At 48.2% G+C, this 27153-nt stretch overlaps 9 protein-coding genes and 1 non-coding gene across 31 annotated transcripts; 4 read left to right on the top strand and 6 right to left on the bottom strand.

Moving 5' to 3' along the window:
• Positions 1–175: 175 nt before the first annotated feature.
• Trnav-cac lies at positions 176–248 on the bottom strand. Its single transcript has one exon. It is a non-coding gene; the product is annotated as a tRNA-Val (tRNA).
• Positions 249–403: 155 nt separating this feature from the next.
• On the bottom strand, positions 404–1840 carry LOC118513487 (28S ribosomal protein S35, mitochondrial). The gene is made up of 3 exons (XM_036059310.1): positions 1514–1840; positions 1359–1443; positions 404–1275 (listed from the first exon to the last, which is right to left on the bottom strand). Exons 1-3 carry the CDS (start codon positions 1647–1649, stop codon positions 480–482), a joined length of 1017 nt encoding a protein of 338 aa, XP_035915203.1. The 5' UTR covers positions 1650–1840; the 3' UTR covers positions 404–479.
• A 224-nt stretch (positions 1841–2064) lies between these two features.
• Positions 2065–6857, bottom strand: LOC118513482 (kinesin-like protein KIF18A). Its single transcript, XM_036059293.1, has 5 exons — positions 6473–6857; positions 5079–6386; positions 2906–3995; positions 2707–2829; positions 2065–2609 (listed from the first exon to the last, which is right to left on the bottom strand). Exons 1-5 carry the CDS (start codon positions 6563–6565, stop codon positions 2401–2403), a joined length of 2823 nt encoding a protein of 940 aa, XP_035915186.1. The 5' UTR covers positions 6566–6857; the 3' UTR covers positions 2065–2400.
• Positions 4040–5065, top strand: LOC118513490 (ribosome-recycling factor, mitochondrial). The gene has a single exon (XM_036059313.1). It carries the CDS (start codon positions 4142–4144, stop codon positions 4967–4969), a length of 828 nt encoding a protein of 275 aa, XP_035915206.1. The 5' UTR covers positions 4040–4141; the 3' UTR covers positions 4970–5065.
• Positions 6858–7059: 202 nt separating the features above from the next.
• Positions 7060–9058, top strand: LOC118513484 (lariat debranching enzyme). The gene is made up of 2 exons (XM_036059304.1): positions 7060–7359; positions 7437–9058. The coding sequence occupies exons 1-2, from the start codon at positions 7163–7165 to the stop codon at positions 8944–8946; spliced, it is 1707 nt and encodes a 568-aa protein (XP_035915197.1). The 5' UTR covers positions 7060–7162; the 3' UTR covers positions 8947–9058.
• Positions 9059–9215: 157 nt separating this feature from the next.
• LOC118513488 (mitochondrial thiamine pyrophosphate carrier-like) lies at positions 9216–10570 on the top strand. Its single transcript, XM_036059311.1, has one exon. The coding sequence runs from the start codon at positions 9590–9592 to the stop codon at positions 10526–10528; it is 939 nt and encodes a 312-aa protein (XP_035915204.1). The 5' UTR covers positions 9216–9589; the 3' UTR covers positions 10529–10570.
• A 52-nt stretch (positions 10571–10622) lies between these two features.
• LOC118513491 (2-aminoethanethiol dioxygenase) lies at positions 10623–12671 on the bottom strand. Its single transcript, XM_036059314.1, has 2 exons — positions 12346–12671; positions 10623–12252 (listed from the first exon to the last, which is right to left on the bottom strand). Exon 2 carries the CDS (start codon positions 11756–11758, stop codon positions 10955–10957), a length of 804 nt encoding a protein of 267 aa, XP_035915207.1. The 5' UTR covers positions 11759–12252; positions 12346–12671; the 3' UTR covers positions 10623–10954.
• Positions 12672–12788: 117 nt separating this feature from the next.
• On the bottom strand, positions 12789–14430 carry LOC118513485 (ribosome biogenesis regulatory protein homolog). The gene is made up of 4 exons (XM_036059305.1): positions 14129–14430; positions 13559–14045; positions 13220–13476; positions 12789–13137 (listed from the first exon to the last, which is right to left on the bottom strand). The coding sequence occupies exons 1-4, from the start codon at positions 14275–14277 to the stop codon at positions 12984–12986; spliced, it is 1047 nt and encodes a 348-aa protein (XP_035915198.1). The 5' UTR covers positions 14278–14430; the 3' UTR covers positions 12789–12983.
• Positions 14431–14861: 431 nt separating this feature from the next.
• LOC118513493 (akirin) lies at positions 14862–25286 on the bottom strand. 22 transcript variants are annotated; one of them, XM_036059336.1, is made up of 5 exons: positions 25268–25286; positions 21835–22538; positions 19113–19312; positions 18728–18884; positions 14862–18642 (listed from the first exon to the last, which is right to left on the bottom strand). In XM_036059336.1, the coding sequence occupies exons 2-5, from the start codon at positions 22076–22078 to the stop codon at positions 18632–18634; spliced, it is 612 nt and encodes a 203-aa protein (XP_035915229.1). In that variant the 5' UTR covers positions 22079–22538; positions 25268–25286; the 3' UTR covers positions 14862–18631. The 22 variants fall into 22 exon arrangements, with proteins under 22 accessions (XP_035915229.1, XP_035915215.1, XP_035915211.1 ...); XM_036059322.1 differs by lacking the exon at positions 25268–25286 and adding an exon at positions 24970–25065; XM_036059318.1 differs by lacking the exon at positions 25268–25286 and adding an exon at positions 24728–24997.
• Positions 25287–25585: 299 nt separating this feature from the next.
• LOC118513492 (chromatin modification-related protein MEAF6) lies at positions 25586–27072 on the top strand. Its single transcript, XM_036059315.1, has 3 exons — positions 25586–25935; positions 26082–26285; positions 26380–27072. Exons 1-3 carry the CDS (start codon positions 25858–25860, stop codon positions 26839–26841), a joined length of 744 nt encoding a protein of 247 aa, XP_035915208.1. The 5' UTR covers positions 25586–25857; the 3' UTR covers positions 26842–27072.
• The last annotated feature ends 81 nt before the right edge of the window (positions 27073–27153 follow it).

Raw genomic sequence — 27153 nt, 5'->3', positions numbered from 1 at the left:
TTGCAGTTGCCGAAACAAGAGTGAAAACTGCTGCCAAACGAAAGCTTTAGTGAGATGTAGGTCAACAAGAGAAGGACACTGTGTAGCAAAAAATGTTGTAAAATACAACAAACAGCTTTAGAAGAGTTGTGTCTCCATCGGGAATAGGAATAGATTTGAAAAGGAAAAAAGAAACTGTTTCCGCCCGGGTTCGAACCGGGGACCTTCTGCGTGTGAAGCAGACGTGATAACCGCTACACTACGGAAACTGTCGAAGGGAGGAGCACAGCACGCATAGTTGAATTAGCACTCTTTCTATTTCTTTCACGCGCGTTCGTTATCTCTGTTGTTTTATTCTAGTGGTAATTGCCGATGTCTTCCCATCTCTCAAGTCAAGCGATATTAATTTGCAGTAAAACAATAATTAAGATTATTTAGTTCTTTTATTATTCTTCCTCACTTCAAACACACTACCTCCCATCTCCCTTCGTGCCTGCCCTCTACTGCGCCTCCTTGCCCAACCCCAACAAACCTAACGTTTGCTCCTTATATTTGGTTATATTATACTCGTTTTCTCCTTCGTTGAACAGCTTCGCAACCGCATCCCCGTACGCTTCCGGCACCTTCGCCCACCCACTGTCACCCTCCTTCCGGTTCCAGTTGAGCGTTGCCTCAGCGTTACGCTTGCTGCGACTCGTCTCGAAATCGAAATACTCCATATCGGCCTCACTCTTGGTCGCTTCCCACGGTTCCACCGTGTTCGATTCGTGGTACAGGGCGGTCAGCAGATAGATCGCATAATCGTAGTTTTGTTTCTTTAACGGACACCGATCGGTTACGATCGTAAGCAGATCCGTTTCGGGATTGTACCGTTCGCCCACCAACCGGAGCAGTTTATCCTTCGCATGGCGATCCAGCTGCAACGATCCGAGCTCCAGCTGTACCGTAACGATGCGCGACAATGGATTGCGTATGGTGGGTAGCGCATGGCAGTAGTCCGACGTCACGCAGGTCATCGGGAAGTGTGCCCGCATCTTCTCCTCCGTTTCGAGCCCCTTTGGCCATGGTGTGCAGAACTGTTTCAGCGCCTCACACTGTCGCTTGATAACGGGTGGCGTCAAATGCAGAAAGTTCGGTATCTTCATCAGCTCCGCATTGGCAAACTTGCCCGGTGACATTTGGTTGCGCTTGGTGGCGTATCCCTGGCGGATCGGGAGCGGCACTGCGGACGGGTTGAAGGAGCGCGGCCCGGGCCATACGGCACCCCAATCCTGATCCGTTGCCATCTGCTGTGAACTGCGTGTGGTACAAGCAAACATGTCCAAATTACGCACTGTCAACAATAGAACGACGACGACGACGACACCTGGTCAACATACCGTGGCGGTGGAACATCCGGACGGGCAGCTTTCCGGCGTGCCAATCGCTGCGACTTTGTTTGTTTTAAATTCAAAACACGAAATTCTGCAAAGATTGAAACGATCGTTATTTCCATCTGCTTCTTTGCTTCACAATTTTCCCCCAGAAAACCCACCTTCTTCCTGAATGCCACCAGCAGCAGCAGCCCGAACACCGTCCTCCTGTAAACGGGTCGATTGCAGTCGATAGCTGACCGCCTGTACCGTCCGGCTCCACATGGGCAGTGGCCCACAGCGTGCAAACAAAGCCATTTTACGGTTCTGTGTATTGTTTCCTTCACTTTTTACGTCCGGCACACGGCACACTTGTGTAATAATTCCGATTCACCGGCAACCACCACCGGACAGCGAACTTTCGGGTGGGATTTGTTGTTGATTTCACGATTACCTCATGAGCTGCCCGCGGTGCTGTTTTTCTCGGTGACAGCAGAATGACATTTTGGCTGCGAGCGTACTGAACGAAAGAACGAAAACTCAACGAAACATCGTCGGACGGACAGGTTCAAAAGTTCTCGTTTCGGTTGCACTAAAACGCATCATCGAAAAATGTGGTGTAAACGTGCGCGCTTCGAGTGTATTTTACTCAAGTGGTTTGTATACAATTAGAGCTTTCATATACGCACGCAAATACCTTGGCAAATCGTTAGTAAAGATCGTTTTGAGATAATTGCCTTAAAAGTACATATGCTTGGAGACTGCTGGTATGGGTGTCTTTTATTCTTATTACAAACACGAGCCGAGCTCTGAAAACGTTCAACGTCCTACGCCCGACGACGATATACAACATCCAACCACTCTTCTGGCCCCCGGGGGCAGTCCTCCGTTCGCCCGCTTTAGCTAAGAATTAGTACAAAATATATAACAGTTGAGAATCGCACGTGCATGCATCGTGTACGCGTGCAATATAAGCCGTAAATAGAATAAACTCCATAAATAAAAATCGGTCCCTCTCTCTATCTCTCCCTAGCGCATTACACTCTGCTTTCCGGAGCCTTGTTGCCGTCTATTTCTTTATAATGCCCATCAACCGATTATGCCGATTGCGGTCACCGTCCGATTCGAAGTTGTTGTTGGCTGTTCGCATGGCCGACGGCAGTGGTTTGGATGAAGCCATCGAGGACGCGCTGCTACTGCCACCACTCGACGATCCTGCCGTGTCCTTCGCCTTCATCATACGGTATCGATTGATGACGGAGCTGGCGGAAGCATTTGCTAAAATACAAAAACGACAATATTCCTGGTTAGCTTCACACGTCCGAATTCACTCACTGCCCATCAGCAGCAGCATACACATTTTCATCATACTGACTTCGATTGTTCGTTCGGTTGACCGAGCGCGGACTCTTTCCTATCCGTTTGGGGCTCTTTTTGCGGTTTTCCTTATTAACGGAAAGGGTCATCTTGCCACCCTTCATCGAAGCACGGCGAAGCACTGCAACCGAAACGGAACGAAGGGGAGCGTTAGTTGGCCTGTAGTCGCTATTTGCGCGTTACCATTCACAACTTACCTTTGTCCAGCACGTGGGGGTCAACATTCGATTCTACGAGCACATTGGAAAACAATGATTCCGTCTCAGAATCTTTCGCGGAGGCAATATCAAAGGTGGAATTTGCAATATTACCGATCCCGTTCGATTCATCCGAGGTGTCCGATTTGTTCTCATCCTGACCACCGGCGCCACGCGGCATCGCCATCTTCTTCCCTACGGGCGCATTCATTCCACCGAAAGTGTTGCTCACCACCAGCCGAGGCACTTTCAGCCGTTGTGAGGCATGCGTGATTACTGCTGCCGTTGCTGCCGCTGCCGATCTGGTCTGCTGCTGCTTTGTCGGTGTCCGGCGGGACAGTGTGGGTCGTGCGCTTATACCGCCAGCAGTCGTTGCTTTGAACGAAATCGTTCGTCCGACTGTTTTCGGCTTTTTGAACACATTCCGCTCAACACCAGCTTCCGGTTCACTTTCCTGCACCGTCGAGTATGGTTCCGTGTCCGACTCACTGCCATCGTTCAGTTTTGCTCGTTTGCTGGAACCACCCTCGACACTTGTCAAGGTTGAGGATGCAACAGCATTGTCTGGCGGGAAATCGATCGCGTCTTCGGAACAATCGGACAGGTTGGCAATGTCGTCCAAGCTGTTGCTACTGAGATCAATGCCGTTGCGATAATCCTGCTGACAGTCGTCGTCAAGGAACGTTACTCCGCGCTGCCGTTGGTTCAGCTTCACCAGGCGCTTCAGCTTGTCCAACGTTAAATTGTCCAAGCGATCCATGCTCCGGAGCAGCAGGTAGTTCTGCTGTATAATATCGCCGCTCAGCATCATAATGTTTTGCCACAGCTTGTTTTCCTGGTCGTACGTGAACGACATCTGCAGCACGTGATCCTTCCAGAGCGTTGCGGTGACCGCCTCAATTTCTGCCTCCTTTCCGCTAACATATCCCTTCAGCACTGGCGCCAGCTCACACTGCAGCACCTCTTGCCGGAGTGCATTCCGATTGCGACGGGCATGCCGAAGCCGCTCCTTCCAGCGTGATGTATCGGCCTGTTGGTTGGCAACCTGCTTGCCACAACGATCGATAGACGCTTCCAGTTTGGCAATGTCCTGTGCGGATGTGAGTAACAGTTGCGATTAACGACCATTTCAAATCTGACAGCTGACAGGTGGCAACACCATCAAAACAAAACCACGATTGCGGACCGCTGCAAACGCGCACTTCCATCGCGAGAGAGCGTAAATAAACACGCAAAATGTTACAAATCACTTCACTCCTTCGTGTGGTTAGCATTAAAACACTAGCAACTAATGGTAGTTCCTTCGTTCGTGCCTCCACAACTTGTGTTCCACAAAATCGGACCATCCACACAGCGCTACAAAGCATTCGGTACGATACATCGGCACCACCACCAGCACCACCTATCCTCGCTACACCAGCATCCGTTCGACACTATGCCAAGGGTAAGGATAAAAAGAAAGACAAAAAGGGTGCCCCGGCAAAGGTGCAAATCAACGAAGAGCAGCTAGGCAACCTCATCGACCTGGAAGGCCTGCGGACACAGATGGAAAAGAGTCTGGCCGCTATGAAGGATGATTACGTGAAGAATCTTTCACTTCGCTCTACTACCGGCTCCATCGAAACACTACGCATCACGTACGAGGGTAAAGACTATCAGCTGCAGGAGCTGGGCCAGGTGGTGCGTAAAAACCCCAAAACACTCGTCGTCAATCTGGTCTCGTTTCCGCAAACCATCCCGGTCGTGCTGCAAGCCATCCAGCGCAGTGGAATGAACCTGAACCCGCAGCAGGACGGCACGACACTGTTCATACCGGTGCCAAAAGTGACGCGCGAACATCGCGAAGGGCTGGCAAAGAATGCCAAGGTGCTGTTCATCAAGTGTCGCGATCGCATCAAGGACGCCCAGAACCAATCGATCAAGAAGCTCAAAAAGCAGTCCAACGTTTCCGAGGATGAGGCGTTTCAGGCGCAGACACAAATTACTGCCATTGCCGACGGGTTCGTTAAGGAGGCGGAGAAAATAATGGAGCTCAAACAGTCGGAGTTGCTGGGAGACAAATAATGATGCTTACGTTGTGCTGCCACACGCACACACACACACAGCAATAGTGATGCCCAGATTGAATAAAGTAAATGATAGCATTCAAACACCGAGCAAGCAAAGGCCTTACCTCGTTCAGATGGCTTCCGTCGAGTGTCACAACCCGGGCAATGTGTTCCGCCTGTTCCTTCAGCTTCACGCGCATGTTGATCAACTTTTCCTTGCTCTTCAGCGCGATAAAGTGCTCCAAGGCTTCGCGCATGCTGGCGTAGCAGCTGTCGATACGCGAAATCCACGTGTTTAGTAACGTTTCGTTGAGCGCCGGTGATGTTGATGTTTCGGCAGCAGCAGCTTGACCCTTCTTGCGAAGCTGTTCCTCCAGATCGGCCACCTTCGCCTTCAGCCGCTCGATCTCCTCAGCCTGCTCGTTCACCTTCTTGACCAGGAACTCCTTCGGCACGTTCGACGGCACAATATTCTGCCGCACGATCGTGCGGATCTTCTTCGCTCGCGACGCATACTTGAGCGTGTTGTACGTGTCGTCATACGTTTGGGAGGAGGGCGATATATTGGCAATCATTACCGTTTGGCAGTTACCACCCAAGCTATCCTTCAGAATGCGCGTCAGGTTGGAATCACGGTACGGGATGTGCTTTAGCCCATCCGCCAGCTTGTTGATACAGTTTCCGAGCGCTAGCAGAGATTTGTTAATGTTCGCACCTTCCTTGAAACGAATCCCCAGACCCTTGGTGCTGGCGGCCCGCTCACTTCCCGCCAGATCGATCATGGACAGCTTCACCGTACGCTTCTGTCCCGTCTTTTTCTCCACCATTCGAATGTGCACCTGAAAAATCGCATGGCTACGGCTGCTTTCCGCGTTCGCGTCGGTCGGATGTTGCGTCCGATTACGGTTGCCCAGTGCCAGCAGGTCCAGCAGTTCGGCGGCGTTGTGAATTTGCTTCAGCACCAACCCGCTCACCACCACACCGTTCGAATCTTCGCGCAGCTTGAGCGGTCCACTTTTGGTAAGCAAATTCATCACCAGCTCGTTGTACACCTCCAGGTACGAGATGCCAATGTCAAACTTGCGCACCTCGCTAAGCGATTCGATCTGCCGGAACAGTTCCTTCATGGTCAGGAACGTTATGCCCGGACAGTCGGGGTTCCCCAGCATGGTGTGCGTTTTCCCGGCGCCTGTCGCACCGTACACAAACACCGAACAGTTTTCCCCGTTCATGACCGACTGGACGAGCGGTTTCATGCACACCTCGAAGATATCGTTGTTTGTGGCCGTATTGTCGAACACATCGTCGTACTCCATGGTGAGCTTCTTCTTGACGCGCTTCGTGATGTCGCGGTGCGTTTGTTTCACGCCGTGGAAAAAGAACTCATCTTCATCTTCGTCCGGATCAAACATCAGAGTCGATTTGTCGAGCACCTAGCAAACGGAGACGGCGTTTCAATGTTTTGTTATCGATCATACTCTCTCACCAAAACACACACACACAGGTGCTACTCCCTTACCTTAATGATGTTACGGGGATTGTGTTCCATTTCCCGCTCGTTGAACGGACGAACTCGTACCGCAACGCGAATTTTCCGTGAATCGGCAGTCATCTTGTGGTGTGGGTTTTGTGCTAGCTTGTCTCCACCGATCAGAGGGAAGATCTCCTCAACGATCACAGCTTCAAACAGTGTACGTACGCACGAGCAGGTTGCTGGATCCTTTCGGTGTCACTTCACTTCACAAACTATGTACACTTGGATGCACGAACGACTGATTTATCTCACTTTTTCCGCTATCGCAACCTTTTTCTGTACTGTTTACGCGACGGTCCAACCAAATCGCACCTTCTCGTATGCTGTTGGCGTCATTTCAAGCATTTCAACAAATTTCCGTTGACAGTTTGTAGTTTAACGACAAAGTGCTCGAATGCGTGGTACGATTTTGACCGAAGGCGTGGCCGAACGTTGCCAACCGTGCCAAAAGCCGAGCAGTATTTGCTCGAAAACAGGCGCACTCTCGCAGTTCAGTGAAAAATGTACAACAATCGCAAGGAAACCAAGATGCATGTAGAATTTTATGACGGATCGGATGTTTTTTTGTTTTTGCTTCACAGTTTTGTTTTCCTATCGCCCGGTAATCAGTAAACAACGCTAGCCAAAAGTGGCCGCAATTCGTATCGGTCCCGACTGTAATACACGCCTTTTGTAATGAAAATAGCGATCGAAGGATGTGCTCACGGTGAGCTGGAAAAGATATACGATCTGATTGGTTCGATACAGGCGGAGCAAAACATTGCGGTAGATCTGTTAATATGCTGCGGAGACTTTCAATCTACGCGCAACTTACAGGACCTGCAGTGTATGGCCGTTCCGCAGAAACATTTGGATATGTGCAGCTTCTACAAGTAGGTAGTGTGGTTTTGTTGGCAAAGCGAAGCACGTTTTAATACCCAGTTTTGTGGTGTTTTTGGGTATCCGGCAGGTACTACAGTGGCGAGAAGAAGGCGCCCATCTTGACGCTCTTCATCGGTGGTAATCACGAAGCGTCCAACTATCTGCAGGAACTACCCTACGGTGGATGGGTAGCACCGAACATCTACTACCTCGGCTATGCGGGGGTTGTCGACTGCAACGGTATACGCATCGGTGGCATTTCAGGCATCTTCAAGGGGCACGATTTCCTGAAGGGTCGTTTCGAATTCCCACCGTACGATGAGGCCAGCAAGCGAAGCGTTTACCATCAGCGCCAGATCGATGTGTTTCGGTTGAAGCAACTAACGCCCACTGTCGATGTGATGCTGTCGCATGACTGGCCCCGGGGTATCACCAGGCACGGGAACGTGCAGCAGCTGCTACGCTTTAAGCCAGCGTTCCGGGAGGACATTGAGAGCAACAGGTTGGGCAGTGCACCGTGCGAAGATTTGTTACGGAAGCTGCAGCCACCGTACTGGTTTGCGGCCCATTTGCACTGTAAATTTGCCGCTCTGGTAACACATTCCGAGGGAAATGTTACAAAATTTCTGGCCCTGGACAAATGTCTGCCAAAAAGACGGTTTTTGCAGATTCTGGACATTCCCGCGGAGCACGAGGGTGGTGACGACGAGAAGAAGGAAGTAAAGGAAGGCAACGATGCACCTTCGCCCGTTCGGTTGAGGTACGATCTGGAATGGTTGACGGTGTTGAACCTTACCAATCATCTCATTAGCATCCGGACGTCCAACGGCTACATGCCGGGTGAAGGAGTGTCCGACGAGCGATTTAATTTCACACCATCTGAGGAGGAAAAAGCGAAAGTTTTGGAAAGATTTAATAACGATCTTACCATTCCGGATGATTTTGTTCGTATAGCCGCCTCCTATCAGCCGGACGAAGTCGCGATGGATATGGGATCAGTCGAACAGCCGCAAGCATTTTTAAACCCACAAACAACGGCCTTTTGCGACAAGCTAAACATTGATGATCCATTGCGGCTTGCAATGCTAATGACGGGGAAGAAACTCAACACATCCACGTACGTTGATCCACAGCCTGAGAAGAGTGCTAAGGAGATGCAACAATCGACGAATAAGCGATTGTCACGGGTTTCTAACGCCGATGAACTAGACGTGGATGAAGACGAAGAACAGAACGAGGATAATGGTGATGATCGAAAGGAAGACATGGAAGCTGTAAAAAACTCACCAACAGTACAGCCGAAACTTTCGCTCTCTTCCGTGTTGCCACGACCGAAATGGAGACAGCCGGATGCACCAGATTCGGACCTTTCGACAACGCTGAACGATTCCACGCCCAACTGCAGTGGCGTGAGCAATCCAACACCACAGAAACTGGGCGATAACAGTACATCCACCTTGTCGGAATCGGTTCTCGCCGTTGATGATCTGAATCTGTCCAGCCCTCAGCAGCAAACCTCGGACCTGACAAATCCGACCCCGGTCAAGAAGTTCAAGCGAAGAAATGAAACGATCTACGCCAAGGATGATAGCGATTGAAAGGAGAAAACAAGAAAATTAGGATCTTTGTACAAAAAAATGGCAAGATTTTGTAAAAGACGACTGAAACAAATAAGAAAATTAAAGATTTGAAGCGAAACTATTAACTCTAGAAAAGTGTCTTCATTTCATTTAAAAGTCCTGTTTAAACCCCTCGATCTAGGACACAGTACCGTTGCCATTTCCACGTGCTTTTGTTGTGATTGCATACCTTGCACATGCCGCGATCATACGTGTAGTTGTGCGAAGAGCACGACAACAATCGTTGCCAGAAAGAGATCGAACGAAAACAAACGTGCGCATTGTTTACTTGGATCGCATCGCAAACGTCTTGTGTCATTTTTGCGTTATCATTTTTGCCTGGAAGTACGTTCGCCACAATTACTGCTACCAAACTCAACAACACGGAACAACGGAACTACGCAAAAGGGCTGCCAAAAGGGAGTGAAAAACCACACAAACAGCAATCAACTCTGCTGATGATGATTAGCAAGGTCAACACAGTTACGCACCCGCACCGATAGTCGTCCACAGTACCGAGCGAGGCGGAAAAAGGTGATGTAACGCCAAAGCGTTTGGAACGTACCGAAAATTAGCGCACACACACACGGACGCACACATCACATCATCTTCAGGCAGCGAAATGGACCGCGAAAAGCACAGCGACACCCGATACGCCGGACTGGCCGGAGGATTAACGGGCTGCATCACGCGCTTCATCTGTCAGCCGCTGGATGTGCTCAAGATTCGTCTGCAGCTGCAGGTGGAACCGATCAAGGCCGGATCGACCAGCTCCAAGTATCGGTCGATCACACAAACGGTCGGCTGCATCTTTCGCGAGGAAGGACTGCTAGCCTTCTGGAAGGGACACAATCCGGCCCAGGTTCTATCGCTCGTGTACGGTGTGGCACAGTTTTCCTTCTACGAACGGTTTAACCGAGTGCTGCGCGATCTTCCCCTGCTCGATGGGCACGACCAAGGCCGACAGTTTCTGTGTGGCGCATGCAGTGGGTCCTTTGCCGCGCTTACAATTATGCCACTGGACGTAATACGAACGCGCCTAGTCTCACAAGATCCGGGCCGTGGTTATCGGAACGCTCTGCAAGGCCTGGGCGAGATATACCGACACGAGGGAGTGCGCGGATTGTATCGTGGCGTAGGGCCCGCCATGCTACAGATTGCCCCGCTCGCCGGGGGACAGTTTATGTTTTACAATCTGTTCGGTACGCTCGCGAAACGGTTGGAAGGATTGCCGGCCGAAGCGCAGCTACCTTCCGGCGAGCTGTTTGTCTGCGGTGGATTGGCCGGATTCTGCACCAAGCTGCTCGTGTATCCGCTTGATTTGACGAAGAAACGGCTACAGATACAAGGGTTCGCCCAGAGCCGCCAAACGTTCGGGCAACACTTTGTCTGCCGGCACATGATTCACTGCCTGGTGCAGGTCGGCCGGGGCGAAGGATTGCGCGGGCTGTACAAAGGATTGCTGCCGTCGCTGCTGAAGGCCGGCTGCACGTCCGCGTTCTACTTTACCATCTACGACACACTTTTGCTGCTGTTTAACAGCGAACGAAGCTTTAAATAATGTAAATAAACGACGTGGCCCTTTACAAAAGGGAAAACTGCTCCTGGTCATCACGTTTCGGTTCCTGGTCCTAGTGTTCCTTCGTATTAGCTGGTTGTTGTAGAATTAAATTTGGTTTTATTTAACATTAGCTTGCATGCATCAGTAGCTTCCTATGCTGCGTGCAGGTGATGTTAAGGGCTGGTTTTCCTCTAAGCAACCACCATCGTCCAAAAGAACTTGGGTGAACTCTAGGACTAAATCGATGCACCCATATTCCGGTGCACCGTTTCCACTACACACTAATATTGGGAAAAAAGATAAAACAAATCAACAAATTCAACAAAAAAGAAAAACGCAAGCGTCGGAGAAGCATTTCTTCCGCCTAGCTGGCAAAGGTACTACGGAAAAATCGCTAGTATTGTCCGGATGTTCCGCCTTCCGGCCCTAAACGTTCACATCCGGCGATGACGACGACGCGGTGCTGCCTCCCATCCCCGGATGGTACATAAACTCCGGCGTAATGTAATGCACCGTATCACAGTAGTAGTGTTCCGGGTTGGGAATCGTCTCCAGCACGTACCGGGGCCGCTCATCTTCCTGTGCCGGCCGGTTGTTCGGCCCACCAAACCCGAGCGGTTCCATCTCGGCCAGGTGGCGCGGTACTGGCACCTTGCGGTAGAAAAAGTACTGCGGCTGGCTGGACAGGTTGTACGGGGGGCTCAGAATGTCGAAGAACGCGGCCGGCCCACCGATTGCCGTTATCTCGTGAAAGTTACGCTCGGTCGGTGTCAGTACGGCACAGTCACCGGCCGTCGAACTGATGATCTTTTCCGGCTCTGCCACTACCAGCACGTGCCGCCGGAGTGTGCCATCCTTCGGCTCTACCGTGTCGCGCCGGGCGATCTCACTGTAACTGCAGATCTGTACCGCACCGGACACAACCCGCAGCAGGCCATGCATCTGCGGGTGGTCGTGCAGGGGCATGGTATAGTTTTCCCGCAGCACAAACACGGACATGGCGAACCGATCGTTCTCGAACACACCGACATAGGTGCAGGGTGCTTTGGACGGCTGCTGGAACGTTTCCGTGGCAACGAGCGACGGTTCCAGCCCGATGTCGGCGAGCGTAAGCTGACCGACGAGACGGTGCAGTGCGTGCAGATTGGTGGCAAACTTGGCATCGGATGCAGCCGTCTGTTCGAACGTGGCCCAAGCTTGCCGGAATACGCGTGCGAACAGCGTACTCATCCTCGTAGGAGATCTTTTCGTTTCTCGCGTTTTTTTTTTTATCCTCCACACTCTACACTATTCGGACCGCAGACTCAACCCAACGACGGGACAGTCTGCCACGGAGCACAAGTACACGAACCACACATTTCCCCCACGGGAAGAATCGATAGCGGGTTCCGGAATGGCTGTTTTTTTTTTTTTTGGTGCCTTAATCCACACACAGCTAGATTCGTATTCTGTCCGCGAGTGATGTACTGCACTGCTAGTTCCGAAGTTGTTCCGTAATGCCACCGGGTCCAATTATCGCAACCAGTGCACCAGCATCGGTGTGTTGGTATTGCGTTTAACCGGTTGAATAATGGTGTGAAGCAAAACGTTTCCCACCGATAACGCGATAAGGCCGCGCTCTTCTACGTTCGATCCGGAGAATTTGGAACCATATTTTCGACCACCTTCTCCCTACGGGACACGGCACACGGTGTTATGTTTTGCTTTCCTTTTTCTTTCGCTCCCTGCAAAAAGAACCCAATACTTTGACAGTCGACTGACAGCTGTACGATATACAGTGGAAAAAAGCACCTTTGCACACACGCACACATGCTTACCTTCGTCTGCGTAGTGTCTGTTGTGCCGGTTTCGGTAAGGATATTGGGGCTGGTCCAATGCGGCACGACTGTGGGCACTGCTGCTGCGTGTATCCGGGCCGTGTCCGAAGCAAATGCACCGTAATGTGCAAATTTTCGCTCCTAGCAAAATCGAACAAGGAACACGATTTGCACGTAAAGTGATTGACACACGGTGGTGTTTGCTGTTGTAGTTGGCTACGATATCGCGAACACCAAGCGTCCTTCACCTACTGCGATGCGGCACGGAATAAAGTGTGGAATGTTGTGTGCTCTCCTTCCAACAGCAAGCACCAATCCAATGACGCAATAATGGGCCACAAATGTTCTCGGTAGATCGATATTTCCATGCACCTTTGAATGTTTTAAATTCGGCCAATGTCTGTTGTTTCGGACAATAAGCTCTGCGCCCCTACTTCGTTGCGTTAGATGAAGGATTTGTGATTTGTTTATTCCTAGATCCATTCCTTTTAATGAAACTTTCTCATAAAAAATGCTTCTTTTTTTACACGAATTATATCGATCTAGAACTTACGACGATAGCTGTTAATATAAATGTTATATATTCAAGTATATTGAATGTGTTTTGTTTACCATTAGCCATCCAAACGCCAACAGGTTTAACGACGTTTCCGACCAACGGCACGCTTGCTGTGGTTTCGCTTTCCTTGGCCACCCTTTGGCTTCTTTCGGCTGAATGCTTTCGCCTTTTTGCCACCCTTGCCAGCTTTCTTTCTTCCCGTGCCTTCGTTGGCCGCTTCTTCCTCCTCGCGTCTGTAAGAAGGATATGAAAGAGGGAGAAAAAGTCGTGAGTTAACCTGTATCGTACCCGCAGCTACGCGGTAGTGGTACGTACTCTGCGCGTGCTTCTGACTTCTGCAACGAAATCGCCCGATCGATGTCGATCTTCGGCTTCTTGTTCAACACTTTCGTCACTATATCCATGTTGCGCCGTTTTTCACCGGCAATCGTCGATGCCTTCTTCTTGCGCTTTTCGCCCGGCATCAGCTCCTTCACGCCAATACCGCGCGCCTGTTTATCGTTCGGCAGAGATTCCTGGAACACTCCCACCGATGCCGTCGATGCTTTAGCAATATTGGACGCAGTGATGAGCTAGAAGATGGAGAAAGAGCAACGGTTTTGTTTAATTATGCTTTGTGAGCTCTAATAGAGAACCACAGTTTATAAATCCTACCTGCTTAGCGGACGCAGACTCGGGCCCAACGAAACCCGTCCGCGGGGTAGCGATCTTCTTCGCACGGGCAATGTTTTTCATGCGGGCCACCTCATTCTTAGCCACCCGTTCGATGCGAAGATCGCGCTTTTCCTTGAACATGTCCCGGTACGGATCGTTCTGTGGCACTTCCAACACCCAATCCTTCTCCTTCTCCGCCTTGTACCGCTGGAAGCCGTACGTCGGTACCCATTTGTCCAGCACCGGATCGTACACCTTCTTCTCGCGCGTTCGCTTTTTGATGCCCTTCTTCTTGGCGAATTCTTCCCACTTGGTGAGCGGTTTCGGGACGGGTAGTTTTCGGGCACGCGGCAACGGAGCCTTCGCTGCTGGTAGCTTAGCAACAATCGATTCCTCGACACGCTCGGTCGGCAGCTCCCAGATACTGTTAATCAGCAGCTGCACATTATCGCGGGTCAAATCCAGCACATACTTTTCGCGGTCCGCTCTGTACGGGAAAACGGGGGTGGGACAATGCATTAATATTCTCGACCAAAAGCTTTTTACACACACAACATGTTGGCTACTTACTTCATCTGTTCATCATCGAAGTAGTTCGGGTCGCTCACCATCATGTGGCCCACATCGATCGTCGGGTCGAGGGTTTTCTGTACCGTGATCGGTTTATACTTTTGCAGCGTCTGCTGCTGCTTCTCCAAAACCTCCTTTACGATATCCATGGTGGCGACCGTGCGCGGAGGAGAAATAATATTACAAAATTACCGACTCTGCAAGTGCTGGTGCCCGGTAAACACGTTTTCAAAGTTTACCAACGAGACCTGTCAAGACCAGCGTGTCGTCTTCTTCTGCTTCTTCCACTGCTGTTGGGCACGTTTATAAGCTCCAGTTGGAAACTGTGGGTTTTGCACAGTGGGATATTCAGACTTCAAAATTAACCCTTGACGTAAATTAAAAAATAATATTTGTCGTGTATTTTTTTCGGGACCGATTCACTGATGTAAAAATGTGTTTAAATAACTTAAATAAGAGAAAAAAATAAGGTAAGAGAAATTTCAACCGACAGCAGGACACTGCCTATCGAGTCCCATCCATCCCCGCTACGGGGCAATTAGGTCGAGGAAACTCAGTAATTGGAAGCCAAGAGCTCTGGCGAATTAGCTTTAAAGTTAGTTTACGCCATTTCTAGTCATCAAAATACAAATTAAAAATATATCATTCTTCATTCATCTTTTTTTTTACCAATATCGCTTCATTGCGCAACGCTCTCTCTCTCTCTCTCGGCATGTCGAAAAAGAGTGCGTCGTTTGTTTCGTGTTTGTTTTATTTGCTTATGGTGTGTTTCTTCTTGTTTTCCTGTTAGTTATAGCTTAAATTGTATGCGCTGCTTAGCTTACAGTACGCTGTGGCTACACTATTCGCTGGTTTTAGAGGCAGCAGCAAATGTCTTGTTGCAATTTTTGTTACCCTCCTCTGCTTCACTCCATCACACTTTCCATGCCCGCCCCGATAGTAGGGGGACCCTCCTAAACGAACGTCCTTAGAAGTTATATGTATATATGATGATAGCGCGGCTTGCGTACAATCCTAGAGTTGATCGCGTATCGTCGATTTTATGATCAGCATGTTTGTTTTGTTGCTGCTTCATTTTCTTCCCTACTTTTGCTTTTCCAGGATGTTTTTTTTTTTAATTCTCCTTCTCCTTCTCTAGCTTGTTTGGTTGCCTGTATGTCGGTATCTCATATCACTGCAAATTATAAAATAAAAACCGCCAGCTTTTTCTAATATGTTTGCCAAAGTGAGACCTATACTGGGTTTGAGTAATAATTGAGGGGATTTTCTGTTAGGCTATCCTCCCTTCATTCATTTCTTCCACCGCCAATTTTCGAAGCCGGTTTTCCATCGCTGTAAGCTATTGCAAATTCTCTAAATCCTTATAAAATCAACCTGACATGAGACAGATTTGTGTTGTTTTATTGAAAGTAAATAAAACTATGATTTTTTACTTGTGCTGTGTATATTACTGCAACATTAATCACCGAATGAGGAGATCGTTGTTTTGTGTGTGTGTGTGGGGGGCATTGATTTCGTCAGATAAATAATATAAATGATCGTCTCGATGCCTTCCCCGCGGATGTTTGTTCGCCGGGGACAATATTCGCACCCGATAAGGATAAGAGACCACACATTTCGCTATCACCACCACCACCACCACCCCCTCCACCACTCATCCTCATCATCAACGCCACCACTGCGCGCGGGTGTGTAGCTTATGAATGAGGCGCAAGGAAGGAAAGGTCGAGCAAACGGAGAGACACTTTTCTGTGAATATATATACTACTAATTATGGCAACACTAGAGCACTAAGAGCTTATTACGTCTTTGTTATGCTACATCTTTGATATCATCCGTTCTCTTTTTTGTTGTTGTCTGTCGTCTTTCAACCGATTCTATTTCTTCCCGGAGAAGCAGCAGCGCGATCTCATTTTTTTTTTCCACTAACAACGATTGCCGATTTTCCTAGTTTATTAGTATGCCTATTATGTTTCTGCTTTGTTTTGTTTGCTTGTATGCTGGTGTTTTTCTTCTTCTATGTTGTTACCCTTTCTATAAGAACTTGGAGCGTTTGGATCGCCGTTGATTGTTGATTGTGAGAAATGTAGATAATGCTGCTTCCAAATGTGTTTGTTTTTTGTGTTTTGCTTTCGTGCTAATATTGTTTTCCAACTGTTTACTATCAAACCTTACAACTATCGCCGGCCGGTACACGAGCTTAAAGAAACTTAAATCAAACCCTCTCGATGGGGGCCACGGTATGTCTATATCATCATACGACGCACGGCCGCCGTTCTCAAGTAAAGAAAACAATCCTGTAGTTAAGTTTGCTTCCATCATGCGCAAAACTGTGGCTCACACACTTACTTGAACGAGAAGTGAACAAGGAAAGAGAAACGTTCGGCACCCACCCAACCTATCTGCTGCTGCAACAAGCAAGGCCAATTAATGCACTGAACAGACGGGGTTTGTTGGTGTACCTTTAGGCAATGGTAGTAGTAGTAGTATTAGCTGGTAGATAATAGTAATCGTAATTTAGCAATAGTAGTTTGCAATAGTAGGTAATAGTAGTAGTATGTTAATTGCTGCTGCTGATAGTTTTGCTTTCTGTTAAGGTATCCGAACCGTTATCATGCTTGCTCTCGTGGTTGGCAAGCGGTTAGAGCTCATCGTATGCGCCATTTCCTTTCCTTAGACTTTCCTCCACATTGTGTCTGCGCTTCCCGAGGTTCCTCCGGTACGTCCGTTTCTGGTTTTTCATTTCTTTTTCATACAAAACATATATTCGTGTATATAAACGACTTATCAGTTAACGTTGCGTTTTGTTTCTATCTTTCTTTCCTACTTCCTCTTAGTGTTTACTATATATTTTGTGGTTTTTTCCCTCCTCTCCATCTCTCTCTCTCTTATGCTTGTAGTTAGAGTTTTCCTTTGCTTACTTTTTGTGTCATTTTCTTTCCCGTCGTTATTACAGTAGTAGCATGTGTAGTTATCGTTTCAATTTGCTCCCGAACTATTATAACCTTCATTTGCCGAAATTATGTTAGAAAAAATCGATCGAGAAAAAGAGTGTACATTTTACGAAACTGTTGTTGTAAATTACGTTGTGCCTTTATGCTTATTTAGAACAATCCGAATGTGACGAGAGCATCTGCTCTAACTAATATGACAAATTAGTTCCGCAGTCAAAGGAATATATTTTATCGATCGGGCTAACCAAACACAGTACACACATTATACGAGCTTAAACCTACTCTCAACTCACATTAGGACTACGGTTCGACGATGGGGGGGGGGGGGGGGGGGGGGGAATCGGACACACAATTCCTCCCGAATCCTGGCTCGGAAAGCTCGCTCCCACCGACCAAAAAAGCGCAGGAAGGTGCACCGGCTTCTTACGTGCTAAATATTCTAGTAAGAAAGTGTCGTTCCCTACCACCCAGAGACACCAGAGCAGGGAACCAAGTCGCGCAACCAAACGCCAGACCAGAAGGAATACACCACGAAGGAAGGCGCATTGCTTCTGCCTGATTGTAGGTAGTTGCGGGGAGTGACGGACTTGCTTAATAAATTACTGAGAATGCTTACGGCGCGTCGTCACGTCGTTGTCGGCGGCGCAGCTTTTACGTGTAACAAATGTGTTTTTGCAAACAAAGGAAAAACAAAACAACGGAAATTTGAGCTAACTTAGTGGCTAAGAGAGGGTGTGGTATTGAATTGCAACAACTCGTGAAAAACATAAAGATCAATTAGGCAAATGTGATTGTGCTTTTCGCGCTCCATACAGCCTTGGTGGGCCAAATGTTGGACACACATACACATCCATTTCATTAACAACGCAATACGAGTAAAACAAAAGAAAAACTTGTTCTTAGAATAGAATTTAATTTGGAAAACTTTTATAGTGGCACACAGCTCATTCCCTCAGTGCCTTCCGGAAGTAATGCTTAATCGTCCGCATCAGGTATAGTTACTACGAGCCAAAAAGAAAAACGCATTTATTACGAAACGAAATAGTAAACTCAAGCTAACGAAAGTAACAAAATATAAGCCGAGAAGAGATGTGTGAGACGGGGCGATGGTTCACCACCAGCAAAGATATCCTTCAGCAAAATAAAATCGTATTCGTGTGGTCTGGTCTGGTTTGCATCCCCGCCCCGCGTTGCAGTATAGCTAATGTTGTGTGTGTATTGAACGCATTCTTACTTGCGGTTTGAGTGATTTTGATGCATTTTTGTGTTTGTTTTTTTGGCTGTGTTTCGGCTGCTGACGCGTTGCAGTTTGCTGCTTCTTCTGTGAGTTAGGAATCCCTGGATGCGCCTGTATAGAGATGTAGGAGAGCAGCTGCTATACCTTAAGCTACAACACACACACACACATATTCTGCTCGGTTGCGTGTGTGTGTATTTACGTGTGTATCTATTTATTATTCGTGATTTAGTAATTAATTCCTCTTCTGTTTAGCGCGCCGTTGCTGGTAGGTATGCCTTCACGTAGTTTATATTTTCCAATGATCCCTGATTAGGAGAGGTCTGCAAAGGTGAACAAAATAAAAACGGTAATGGGTGGTTAATATAGATGGCAAAAAGGGGTTTTTTACCCGTGTCTCACACTTACAACTTGGCGCTGCTTCGTAACGTCTCTGTATTTGGTCGTATGTGAACTTCACAAATGCATCGTATTGTTCGGCTAGTTTTGTGGTCAGCACTGCATCATACTGTTCCCTCAAGGCATCCTCTCGCTCCTTCAGCATACGTTCGCAGATCATTTGTACCTGTGCGTGTGTGTGTGTGTATGGTACGAAATAGCATTAAGGCGACATGAACAAAATATTCAATTGAGTGAGATTAATACAAAGGTCCAAAGCAACACAAAAAAGCAGCTTTTCTTCCTGTGTGTTTCCAATTCTTCTTATTTCTCTTCTTTCCCAGCGATCTTTGTGCAAGTTTTCAGCGATTTATTGGTAAAAAAAGAAGGACCCCAGCTGCGTGCGTGTACTTACCTGCTTGAAGGTGAACAGGGCTTTCTCTGGATTTTTCACCATGCTCGGTGGACTGTCTGGTCGGCGGGGACTGTCCGGGCCCATTTCCGAGCCGCTCGATTCCGAATCCTGCATGCGCTCGACGTTGTGGCTGTTGAAGGTGAGCTGTTTCCTGCGGTGCAGTCTTTTGATTTCCTCCGTGATATTTTGTGCCATTTTTTCTAAAGATACCAATCATGGAAAGGAGATAAATGGAGAACGTTAGAATGATGTGTCCTACCAAGAAAGGAAGGGTCGATTTCATTTAAGTTTTATGTGAATTGTCTGCATTTATGCTACACCAGACCCCTTCTCATGGTATGTGTGTAGTCCATGTTTAGTAATATTGTTCTTCCAATTGTACTTTCCAATTGCTACCTATACTCCAGACGTTAGCTGGTAAGTGTTCAGTGAAAACATAAACCTTAGAGACTTCAATGCAATTACCATAAAATGCAATGCTTTGAACAGTTCATCCCTTAACCAAATTTTTCGCAAACGTCTCCCCAAGCGATATCCACATCTACATTGACCCGAACATCCAATTCGAAATCGACCAACACGTAGTTCCGATGTATCCTGCTAAAATTGCATCGCATTATGACTCCGAAAGCGTACGTAGCGCGGCGGTGGCGGCGACGTGCGGAATATCTCGCATTACCCGTACACCAGCCAAAAGGAGGACATATTTTAATCAAACGCAGCCCAAGCAATGGTGGTAACACGCTGCCTTCGAGGGAGTAAAGTCTACAACACAAGGATGGACAACGGACGGACCATGGGCTATAAAAATGCTTGCTTCGGGGCGCGTTTATGTACACAGAGACACACGTACCACCTTTCGCTCGCTTCGCCTGTACGACTCTCTCGGGGCACAAAACGATTCCTCCCCGTTGTGGGAGGTATGGCGCCGGCAATGGGAAGGAAATGGCATTATGTAGCTTAAATTATCGTGTGTCCACTAGCTAGGAACGCCAAATCGTATAATTAAGTAACACGGTATTCAGGAGGGGTTTTAATATGATTTAAAAAAAATGGAAATAGCTTCTTAGAACCATGTCTACTTTCCTGTGCCGTACACTTCGCAATTGAACTTCTCGCTTGGGAAACATTAAAAGTAGTGTGCCACACAAACAAAATCTATCTATTTCATTACATTAGACCATCGTACAGGTCACACATTAGCCTGATTGTACGTCCACCACAACATATAAACACGTGCTCTTATGTATTGGCAGCGCAGTGACGACGCAAGGATATTCACACCCCACATTTGCTGCCGGCACATCCCTTCGCTTTTACATGCGCACCGCACCATGTCAGTCAGGAGGAGCAGTTTTAATAAAAACGCAAAACCCATTATGCCACCTCGTTCGGCGAACGCAACCCCTAAAGTACGGGGTTCTTCCCTACACGGACATTAACGGTTTATATCCCAACGATTGCATTTGATTCAGCGAACTCGGATGATCCGCCAGCCACCCAAACCATCCAAAGGAGAGCGAGTATTGCTCGCATAAAATAAGCTGAGTTCTACGTGGTTGACGTGGTAAGGAATTGTTTCTGGCTATTTGTGTGCCAAATGATTTACGAACGACGATGGGGTGATAGAGGAAAACAGTTTCATTGCGACCAGACACTCGTAGCTCTGGACTTGTTGTTCTGCGCCGGGTACAAAAAAAAGCATAACTTGGTCGTGAAATAGGCAGTCGTACAAGGAAGGCCAAAAAACATAACCCAGTCTGGTTGTTTTGTTCAGGATTGTATTAACATATTTTCCAGCTGCAACCAATGTCGGCCTGCCTGCAGGAAAAGTTCTCCAGGACATGTTGTCGTTAGTTTCTTTTACTTAAAAAGCGTTTTTCCTTCCAATCATTACACGCCAATGCATTTATAATGCATTGGAAACACAGACACATAAAACGAAAGAAACCCCACACCGCCGTCCGGAGGAGACACGAACGGAAAACAAGCATTGGACAAAAATGAAAAAGGGGAGAATGTTCAACACCACCGACCGAGGGCATTGATAAGCAGGGCATGTTTGAGACTGGCTGCAGCAGCAGCAGCATGCACAATACATGACTCGACAGGACATGAACGGCTGCTTCCATCCTCGTCTTGCATGCTACGGATGGGCAACTCCCTTTTATATATATATGCCGCCATTGGGGTCAAAATTCACTCCAGCTCGGGGTGTGTATACGGTGGTTGTCCACTACTATAGGGATTCACGTACAATGAATCGCACGCTGCTACAGCCTGGAGTGTGAGAAAATATAAACGCGACATTTGATTTTTTTCCCCCGTCACAATTGACCGCTTATGCATCCGGGAATGGGAGGCGTATTGTTTTTTCCCCGGAATAAACCCGTGTCGATGGAAAAGTCGTGAGAAACTCCCATCAGGACCTTTCTCCACACATACACTCGTTGGTCGATTGTGGCCAGGAAGAGACACAACAGCAAAAAGGCTCCTCGCATACAATTATGCGTAGACTCTGACTCCGTTCTAGCGACACCACACATTTCTCTTGTTCCACGCATCGCGTGTTCAAGGGTCCTCCTCTCCAAGGACCTAGGAAAAGATGTTTTTTCTTCCTGGACCTTAAAACCTTCTGCTCGCATTGATGGATGTAGGCTAAAAGGAGGAGACGGAAAACAACCCATCCGCCGTCCCCAATTCGTCCCGGATGTACACTCACCTGGTGTCAGTTTGGAACAGGTGGCTTCTGCAAAAGGCGACGGTTTCGGTTCCATGACGCGCATCGACGCGGCAGCCGCGGCCGCCGCAACGGATGTGGAAGATGAGGCCGACGATGATGGAGAGGAGGCGGAGGCAGATGAGCTCTGGCTGGAGCTGCCGAACGGATGACATCTTCGCCGTTTCGTGGGCCGCTGGTTTAGACTTTCCCAGTCAAGCGAACGTTTTAACGTTGCACACGCCATTGTTGCTGTGCTGAGGATTGATTGGTACTGCTGCTGCTGCTGCTGCTACTGATGATCCCAAGTCCACACTACGTCCGTCGTTTCAACGGTTTTTGTAAACTTTTCTTGCGGCCTACAGTGAGACACAGGAAAAGATCCGTCTCGAACAAACACAGTGTACACACTCTGCACCACTACAACCACATTCAGAACCGACACACACGAGCGCACACTTTACGTTTACAGCACCACCGTATCAGCCTTCTCGCTTTCTCTCTCTCTCTTTCTCTCGTATTAGCGTGACAGAGAAATCACATACGTTCACTCACTCTCTCTCTATCTCTTGTTCGCACTATCGTATTTCGTGGCTTTACGTGTGTTTCTACGCTCGCTACTACGACGGACGATGAAGATGCGTTTCACGCCAAGTATACCGGAACACCGCGAGCCTAGTAAACACACCAGCCGCCGTACAACGATCCTGAAGAGAACATGAAGTCACCAGAAAGGCAAATTAGTAATAATAGGGGATGATTCCATAAAAACCTAAAATAATAAAAACAAAATGCGGTGCGTAAAACATTAACGTAATGCACTTGTCTTTCGCCTAAAATGTTTTAACTTTCCACACAGCAGCAGCTATTTGCATCTGGCGTAAACACGTCACACCATTACACAGTTTCAAACGAGCTGCACACGACACAATTTAATTATTTCACACATGCGATATGGAACAAATGTAAATGTATGACCACCACGTTGCGGATAAAATGTTCAACCTTGTTCAATGCTGTTGGTTCGAACGGGGCAATAAAAACGTTGTTAGCGCTGGAACACAACCACCAAAGTTTCTCGGGAAATATGGAAGAACAGACCTTCGCCGAACGGGCGATGTGCGCTGCGATTAAATTACGCTGAAAATATCCTTTCACAATACACACACCACGAAATCGACGCCTAGCTACATTTTTTACGAGACTGCCTGCTTTGCAGAGCACAGGGATAATGTGCTCATGCTGTGTGTGGTGGTGTGCGATGATGACGATGCTGAGATACGCATATATGCATCCCATCCCTTTTTTTCGTCGACGACGGCAATTAACGGAGGAGGATGACGATGAGTACACGGAAATGCCTTTAAATGAGCCCTGTCGACCAGGCGCGCGGCGTGAGGCGAATTAAAGTTATCTACGCCATTTCCTTTTTACCACCCGGTACGTGCCGACCAACGGGCAGGAAACTACGACAGACGATGACACAGCCATGACTGACCGGAATGCAGTGGGAGGATTGACAAGGCATCACACCAGCCTTTCACTACTACTACTGGGATCCTGTAGGAAATTACTTTATAATAAATGACTACCCAAAATGCACTTCTCTACACTTTTACACCTTGGCAATGGATGCTTCAAGACACATGCAAAGAAAAACGATCCGTTCTCTAGAACAAAAACGAAGCGCAACATATAAGCCGTATATAGCGAAGCAGACACACTTGGGCAAACCGCGAATCGACGAACAGAACACCATCGGCCGTTCCTTTCCCGTGACTGCAATCGCTTTTTTGTGTGTCTGCTCCTGATGTGCTGAATAGACGGCGAAGGAATTGGGTACAGTCACGGAACACAAAACACACAACTCAACGTTCGTTGTTCGCACCAATATAGCCACAACACCGAGACCCAGCAGCACAGCACGGGCCGACACTACATTCCTCCAGCAGCGAAGAGGGTATTAGCCACACACAGCCAAGGGTTGTTCATAGTACGGAGGCACGCATTTTTTTTATTTCTTTTCTTCTACTCCTCCCTACATTTCGAGAGCATAACGACATTCACGCACACAAACACACACACACGCTAGCATCAGACGACGGGGTTGCCTTCCGTTAAAAAAAAAAGGTAAAAGCGCAACATCACCCTCGTCGTACTCCTTTTTTATCTCGGCTCGATTGGCACAAAATGGTTCTGGTGAATTGTTCTTACAATTTGTTCTTTCTTCCACCGGGTATCCAGAAGCGTTGAAAGAAATAAATTCAACTTTCTTAAAGCGTACGCACACACACACACACACATGCACACCCGCCTACTGCACCGTACACAAAATGCAGCTGGTTCTAGTTCTTAGCAACGGTCAGCCATGCACTCGGAAAGACAACTGAAACAGCAGCCAACGGTTGCCGAGTACGATGGTTGTTGCTGCAAATCGCCGCCACACACTCACACACACACACAAGCACGCACAAACTGCCACAGTCGGGCGGGCACATACGTGAACGCACGACGGCACACGAACACTACGAACCCCGCACGCACAGGCCGTGTGCCCGTGGTGTATTGTAGTGGGGACACCGTACAACCGTACGGAGGCGATCCACCATCATCTCACACCAACGATCGCGCACCAACCATGTCGTCATCACCACATACGGAAAGCACGATGAACGACGAAGCAAAGAAAGAAATTTTACCCCACGGGTTTCACTTCCTTCATGCACGATGTCTTTCCTCGATTGATTGGCTTTCCACGCCAGTTTTCTTCTATCAAAAGAACACCCAACTATCGAACTTAATTTCAGCACAATCTGTAATGCACGCGTTCGGGTACAAGAGTGCACGCACGTACACGTTTCTACACGTACGCGAGATTTTACAGTATTTTAATCACCTCCGCAGCGAACTCTGGCAAACTCTACTACGCACCCTGCTACTGCCGTGTGTCGAGACGATAATGGGGAAGAATCAGCTAACGAATGGGACAAGCTCACACACAATTGATGGTAAAAACGACACTTTCTTTCTGGCCCAGCGTAATTACGCACCACTCCACATGCCCGTTACGCCGATTTCGCGTGAAATGGCATTTTATTTTTATCCGAAGTGAAAGAAAATATGGCCGTTCGAGCTTACCAGCGCGTTTCGAGAGAACGGCAGCAGCGAGATGCATACACACACACTACAGCGGGTCGTCCACGGGACGAAATGAATGACACATGCCGCTATAAATATGCTTCATATTAATATATTGTGAAGAAGAAAATCATTTTTACACAAATTTAAAAACTTTTAATGGAATCTCTACAAAAATAATAAAATCAGGCAGCACCGAAGACGAGGCCCAAGTAACAATTTCACGTTGGCTAGTATTCGTGGGAAAGAGACGATTGCTGCAACTTCAAGAACTAAATTTTTGTTCATTTGCTCCTACCAAATTTAAATCTTGCTATTATTCAAAAGAACTTAATCAAAATAGCTGCTAAACCCGATATGCAGCCCTTAAGCTGGATTTCTATCCAGTGAAAACAATTTCGATGAAATCGATGAACGCTGTAGTTGATCGATTATGATAAAAATCGCTTTCGGGACGGACAATCTGAGAACGCAGCTGAGCAATGGGCTAAAGAGAAAGAACTAGAAAGCATCAAGCTGGTGAAAAATTTTACTTTCTCTTCAAACCAGTAGGTTTTTGTATTTCCTCTTCTTCATCGTACACACTCCAGCGCGTTCGAATTCGACGAACTAATCGAGTATCGGCGAACAACGCGCAATTGCCGTCTCTTTCCAACTACTGCTCGCAAACGGGCGCCCACCCTGTATACACACAGAGGTTAGCTGTCAAACTGCTGTCAAATGCCAAGCGCCTTCCTTGTTGTTTATTGTCCGCGCTGAAGGTGGAGTCCAGAAACAATCGAAGAGATCGATCGTAAATTGCTTGCCGTTGTGTACTGGTCTGGTCGGCAAATCTTCAACCCCCTGCCCTGTATCCCGGTGTATTCGGAAAGCTCAACTGCGCCCAAGATGTCGACGAAATCTTCCAACAGCATCGATAGCCGCACGGAGCTGGTCGAGCTCGTAAAGCGGAAGGCAGAAATTTCGGTAAGCGTTGTGGCGGGTTTGTTATTGTTTACTACCCCGAGCGCTGGGGTGGACACCACATTGGCCATGATTACCGATGAATAGAAACATTTACAACGGTCGCTAAAGGAGGAGCACGATTAATTTACTCACCTTTACTTCCCCAGGATACGCTTGCCAATCTGGAGCGGCAAATTTATGCGTTCGAGGGTTCCTATCTGGAAGATACGCAACTGTACGGAAACATCATACGCGGCTGGGATCGCTACCTGACCACAAACAAAACCACCAATTCGAAGGCGGACAAACGGAACCGGAAGTTTAAGGAAGCGGAGCGACTCTTTTCCAAGTCCTCCATCACCTCGATGGCGGTGAGAAGAGATCCTTTGTCTAATCTATGCCACCATACACCATACCGCACCGTGATATGCTCAAACAACTTTCAATTTCCTTTTTTTCCTTCAGGCCGTCAGTGGGCTGGTGGATACGAGTGACACCAAGCACGAGCGTAACTCCGAATCCGACTCGATGACGAACGACGACTCGAGCGACAACCAGGCCGGTGGTACACACACGACCGTCAACCATTCCTCCACCGCCGGCAATCGCGAACCATCCACACCGGTCGCGGTGGCAGGCTCGGCCGCGGCGGGAACGGATGGACCGCTGAAAAATTCCGTCAGCAAAGCGCTAGCCAACCAGTCGAAGGCCAATGCCGTAGACAAATCGTCCTCCGGTTCTGCGGCTGGTTTGCTGAACCGTGCGTCTTCACCCACCGCCAAGGAGTCGAACAATGCCGCTTCCGGGCTAGCGAAGGAAGCGGCCACGAACAGTAGCAGCACGCCTAGCAGCACCGCCAAACACAAGGCGAGTACTATCGGTTCAATGAAGAAGGGCAGCTCGAACAAGAAGGTGCGACATCGCTAGCGAGAGTCTCGCAAACGGCGAGCGAACCCGTTCGTCCGGAAGTCGTCGTCGTCGTCGTCGGTGCATAGATCTTAACAACATGTAAATGTGTGTCACTTGAGTGGATAAGTTTTAGCTAATAAAATATCAACGCTTAGCGGCCCGGGTGATCTGTGCACTGTGTGTGTGGGGTGTGGTGTGTGGTCACCAGAGTGCGCGTTCATCATCGGGTCAAAATCTTCTGTACTTAAATATTGGTTTGCTGTCATGGGGAAAGAATATTTACAGACCGGGTCGTAAAATGGGTCTCATGAAGCTAGCCCGTCGGTTTAG

This window comes from Anopheles stephensi, chromosome 3 (assembly GCF_013141755.1).
Source record: "Anopheles stephensi strain Indian chromosome 3, UCI_ANSTEP_V1.0, whole genome shotgun sequence".
Classification (NCBI taxonomy): Eukaryota; Metazoa; Arthropoda; class Insecta; order Diptera; family Culicidae; genus Anopheles; species Anopheles stephensi.
The sequence above is the reverse complement of the archived record's forward strand: the minus strand, read 5'-3'. Positions and strand labels throughout refer to the sequence as shown.